The sequence below is a fragment of the Aplysia californica genome, unplaced genomic scaffold (genome assembly GCF_000002075.1).
Source record: "Aplysia californica isolate F4 #8 unplaced genomic scaffold, AplCal3.0 scaffold00619, whole genome shotgun sequence".
Lineage (NCBI taxonomy): Eukaryota > Metazoa > Mollusca > Gastropoda > Aplysiida > Aplysiidae > Aplysia > Aplysia californica.
In genome coordinates this window covers 412,355-417,780 of record NW_004797889.1, presented here as the reverse complement: position 1 = coordinate 417,780, position 5,426 = coordinate 412,355, and the positions used below count along the sequence as shown (strand labels likewise).

Sequence of the window (5,426 nt, the reverse complement as noted above, 5' to 3'; positions counted from 1 at the left end):
CTTATCTTTCTCTCTCTCTCTCTCTCTCTCTCTCTCTCTCTCTCTCTCTCTCTCCTCTCTCTCCCCCCTCACCCCACACTCACCCTCACACGACTGCCCTCCGGTAGACTAATCAACCAAGAACAGGCGTCGTTGTGGTCGTAGTTGTTGGGGTAGTTGGGACTAGTGATGACGCCCGTCTGACTTGTGAGCACTCCTCCGCACTCTGTCGAGCACACAATACAAAACAGATTTTAGTTTTAGTAAGAGTTTCACAGCATTTGCACCACAATAAGGTCATATAACTGCCGAAGAATAGATTAAGTGTTACAAGAAAGTTGTAACATACACAAAAATGAAGAAGGGGGAGATAGGGACGACAGATGTTTGATAGGAAAGAAGGAGCAAACCACACCGGAGTACCCGCCAACCACCCACACAGAACAGATGATGGTCCGGTGTGTTTCTGTTCCAGTTTAGTAACAAACCTGCACATTGTTCTCAACAATCTCGTCATTATCATCACAATCATCATCATTGTTCTTCTTTCCTATCAAACACCTATCATCTTTATCTTCCCTCCTTCTTTATCGTGTTTGTTACTCTCTTGTAACACCTCTAATCTTTGGCATTTATATGACCTTATTGTGTTGCAAGTGCCGTTAAACACTAACTAAACTGCTTTCATCAGGAAATAGTTTTAAAGGGGAAAAACTGCCATAGCAACAAAGCTTTCACTGTATGTTTCATCATTATCATCATAATCATCATCATCATCATCGTCATCATTGTAGGGTTGAGACTTGCAGAATTTCCAAAAAACATTTTATATAAGTTCCACGCTTCGCCAGATCACGGGTTTCATCAGGAACATCCAAAAAAATATCATCATCATCATCATAAAAAAAAGTAAAATTAGAACTATTATGAAATTTGAACCAGAACAGTAGTGTAATTTAATATTATGTTCATTTTCCACCTCGGACGTACATACAGAAAAAGCCTTCGGTGCTGAGGTGAAGTGCTCTTTTACACCAGCATAACGTTGAAAAAAATATTGCGAGTAAAGAGAAATCAGGATTGTCATACATTTAAAATCTCAAATAGAATGAAAAGTTCTACACAAAAAAATATGATGATTTTGAGTTGGATGAGCTATAGTTTTTTAGTTTAGTAGGGGTTTTGCGGCGCTCGCAACTGCATAAGGTCATATGAGCGCCAGAAGATTAGAGCTGTTACAAGAGAGTAACAAACATAAAAAAAGATGAAGGGGAGATAAGGACGATAGATGTTTGAAAGGAAAGAAGAAGCAAACCACACCGGAGCACCCGCCAACCACCCACTTGGATGAGCTATATTATACATGGATAGACCAAAGAAAGAACAGCAACAAAAACCCCAAACCAAAAACAAAATGATAAAAAGTAAATGAAAAGAAACAATATGTGAGGCAGCTGTGGTGGAATCAGGCTCTCATCAAAATAATCAAAGTGAAGAAACTTTCATTTTTCTGCAGGCTTGTGAATTTTTATCAAGTTTTTGTTTATTGGCTCAACACCTTTCCTACCCATTTAAGAACTCATTTCTGTGTGGATTTTTCTGAAAAACGTTGATCAAAGGCACAACAAATGTTAAATTTCAGTTACCACGGACTCTTAAGCTAAAAAAATAACTAATCTTTGGCGGCCATTTTCTCACTAATTTTACCTCTGAAAACAGGTGACCCCAACCTCTATCATTCGCAAATATCTCGACTAGCATTCAAGATAAATTTATATTTTTTTCATCTAAATAAAGAAAAATGAACAAGCTTTAGGATGCCCAAAAATTGACGAGCTTGATTCCACCACGCTGCCTCACCTATCATGGTTACGTGTTGGACAAACTATATTGTAAGAGGATAGACAAAAAACAACAACAGCAAAAAACCCCAAACAAACAAAAAAAAAAAAAGAAAAGAAAAAGGATTTAAGTAAATGAAAAGAAACTATCATGGTTTTGTGTAGGACAAGCTATACTATAAGAGGATAGACCCACCCAAAAAACAACAAAAACCCCAAATTGAAAAAAAAAAACACGTTGAAAAGTAAATGAAAAGAAATGGTTTTGTGTTGGACGATCTCTATATTATAAAAGGATAGACCAAAAAAGTACAGCAACAAAAACCCCAAACAACCCCCCCCCCCCCAAAAAAAAAAAAAAGACAACGAAAAGTAAATGAAAAGAAAAGATAATGGTTATGTGTTGGACGAGCTATTTTATGAGAGGACAGACACACAAAAAAAACCCAGCAACAAAAAACCCCAAAACAAACCCCCCCAAAAAAAACAAACACAAAGAGTAAATGAAAAGAAGCTATCATGGTTACGTGTTGGACGAGCTACACTATAAGAGGATAGACAAAAAAACCCAACAACAACCCCCCCCCCAAAAAAAAACACACCAAAAAAACGCACTTATAATTATGACCTTATTGAGTAGTGTGATGTCAAGGGACATGACTTTTATCTTTACTGTGGGGACAAGATAATTAGGGGAGTGGCACGCCCTTGGATGACGTCAAGGGTCCGGCGCGAAATAGGCAGACATCGTCTGAGAGACTCACTGAGATATTCAGTCGGACTCAGGACCACGACGAGGCGACAAAACTTATCTTGGACGGGGGCCCCCTGACAGATCCGACGCATCAGACCGCCAGGTAACTTTACAGTGTAGCAAGTGCGTAAAACACTTAATAAAACTATAAAAAAAACCCCAAACAAACAAAACACCCCCCCCCCCCCCAAAAAAAAAAAACGAAAAGAAAAATGAGTGAAAATAAATAAGTACTCACGAGTGAATTGATGCATCAGCCAGAAACCCCTCAGGGCTATGGAGCCGTCCGTGCGGAACAGGACGTAGGCATCAGCGCCAGGGATCACGATGGACTCGTCACCCGAGGAATTTCCGCAGAAACGTTTGATGACGGGGGAGTTCACCAAGGGGCCTGGGGGGAGAGAAGGAGGCGGAAAACGGTGTCGTCAGCGTTAAAATAATTGTTTCTGGCGTTGTTGGCAGTAGTACCTGCTCTAACAGCCTCCTGTATAAGACAATCCCCTGCTTTCCATTCACTCCTCCTCCCCCCCCCCAAACCCTTCCCTTGTGTTTTTTATATACATTATAGTAAAACTGAGTAAGACAACCACTTGTTATTTTCTTGCTGACAATGGGTGGCTGTCTAATAAGACAATTTTGACTGTATAACACCCATCTGGCCTTTCTCTTCCTCTCTGCCTCTGTCTGTCTGTCTGTCTGTCTGTCTGTCTGTCTGTCTGTCTGTCTGTCTGTCTGTCTGTCTGTCTGTCTGTCTGTCTGTCTGTCTCTGTTCCTCTTCCTGTCTCGTTCTTTCTATCTCCCTCTTGCTCTCTCTCTTATCTCTCTCTCTCTCTTCTCTCTCTCTCTCCTCTCTCTCTCCCCTCTTGTTCTCTCTCTCTTTTCTCTCTCTCTCCCTATCCCCTCACCTTCTCCTCACCTCATCCTCTCTCTTCCCCAATGCTCCTTACCTTCCCGGATCTCGAGATAGTCGTAAGCGCAAGCGGCGTGGAACTCCAAATTGAGCGCGGCTAGTCTGAGCAGGAGGGAAGAGTTACGAATGTTAGGGTTGTGTATGCGCCACACACAGTTGAGACTGTGCGTGTAATTGGCAGACGGGAAGCCTGGGGAGCTGAAGTTGCCAGGGGCCGTGTCGATGTATCCTCCACACTCTGGAATATACAGACGAAAAAAAAAAGGAGGACGGAGGGGGAGGGGGTAGGGAGAAGGGAGGTTTTTGGGTTTAGTGAATTTAGGTGTAAGATACAGTACCGTACATTAGATAGAAATTATGAAATGGTGAAATTGTATGGGTTTTATTTTAGTTTTAGTAGAGGTTTTATGGTGCTCGCAACACAATAAGGTCATATAAGTGCCGAAGATTAGAGGTGTTACAAGAGAGTAACAAACACAAAATAGAAGGAGGAGAGATTAGGACGATAGACGTATGATAGGAAAAAAGGAGCAAATCACACCAGAGCACCCGCCAACCACCCATGGGTGTTGGGTTTTGTGAATTAAAGTACCTTATGGAACAGTACCTTATACATTGTACATTGGATTGAAAAAGGAATAGGAAAACTGTTTCAAATAAATGTGACGAGTCTGGATGGTTTGGTCTACTAGGTACAGATTTCATATTTGAGTTTTTAGAACAGATGCAGAGAGGACATTATTCCCATTCATATGACACCAATATCAAATTAATATGACAATATTTAACGAAATGACGCACAATTCAATTTTGGAATGCTTCACTGCTGTCCGAGGAAAAATACTGAAACATTCGCAATCAAAGATTTGACAAATACCTCCATCACAGAACAAAGACATTCTCCAAAACAGTTTTAAAAACACAACAGCAAATTTTTTAGATTCTTAAATTGATTTTCTGACAGAAAAGTCTTTCAAAAGTATAATAAAGCAAAACTAAATTTTTACATATTTATAGACCCAACAATTAGTGTTTTTGGCAATTTCTGCAGTTCAGCTCGATGTACGAGAGGGACCGAACCATCACAAAAGACAAACTATGAGGTACGATGTAATAGATAATAAAAAGAATAAGAAGAGTGTTGTGAATAACTGATGAACAGATTTAAATGAAGAAACAAATAAATAGCCTAGTAAAAATAAGAAGAATATGGAACAAACTATAAATTACTAAAATAAAAAGAGTGTGGCACAAATAACAAAAATAAAAAGAATATCATTATGGAACAAATTTGTGGCGTCGGTGGCCTAGTGGTTAGGCTCTCGGACTCGCAACCATAAGGTCGTGGGTTCGAATCCCGTCAGAGGCCCGATGTTGTGTCCTTGGGAAAGGCACTTTGCACAAATTTTCCTCACTTCACCCACGTAGAAATGGGTACCCGGCTATAGACAGTGAACGATCTTGTCAGTTTGATAGTGTTTGGGCGCGTGAATTCCGCAGCTTGCACTGTATGCTTCTGCGAAAGCCGAGTATATTTCTGAGTGTTCTCAGAGGGTCTGCTGGGGGTAATGATAGTTGTAAAGCACATAGAGCATGATCTTGAGCATGGATATGCACTATATAAATGCAATTATTATTATTATTATTATTAATGGATCAAATGGATACCAAAAATTTAGAGTATTGTAAAACAAAAAGGTATGCAAGATAAGAACAGGGATCAAATAAATAATACTATGATTTAGAACATGATGGAACTGATTTTGAAAAAAAAAATCAGAGCATAGAACAAGCGATAAGAAAAAAACAGAACATTGAACAACATAATATTTAAAAAAAACCAAACAACAAGCCCAGAACATTGAACGTTAACACATAAGACAAAACATAATGTGAAGCAACATAATGATAAGAACCTCCGTCCGCCAACCCCCACCCCTCC

General features: G+C 39.7%; 1 protein-coding gene across 1 annotated transcript in view; it reads right to left on the bottom strand.

Moving 5' to 3' along the window:
- Positions 1-5,426, bottom strand: part of LOC101853032 (cubilin) — a gene marked incomplete at its 5' end in the record, with an annotated part of 106,878 nt that overhangs the window by 25,548 nt on the left and 75,904 nt on the right. Inside the window, 3 exon segments of the mRNA XM_035972231.1 lie at positions 84-205; positions 2,813-2,965; positions 3,522-3,722. Of these exon segments, the coding sequence (XP_035828124.1) occupies positions 84-205; positions 2,813-2,965; positions 3,522-3,722 (476 nt within the window).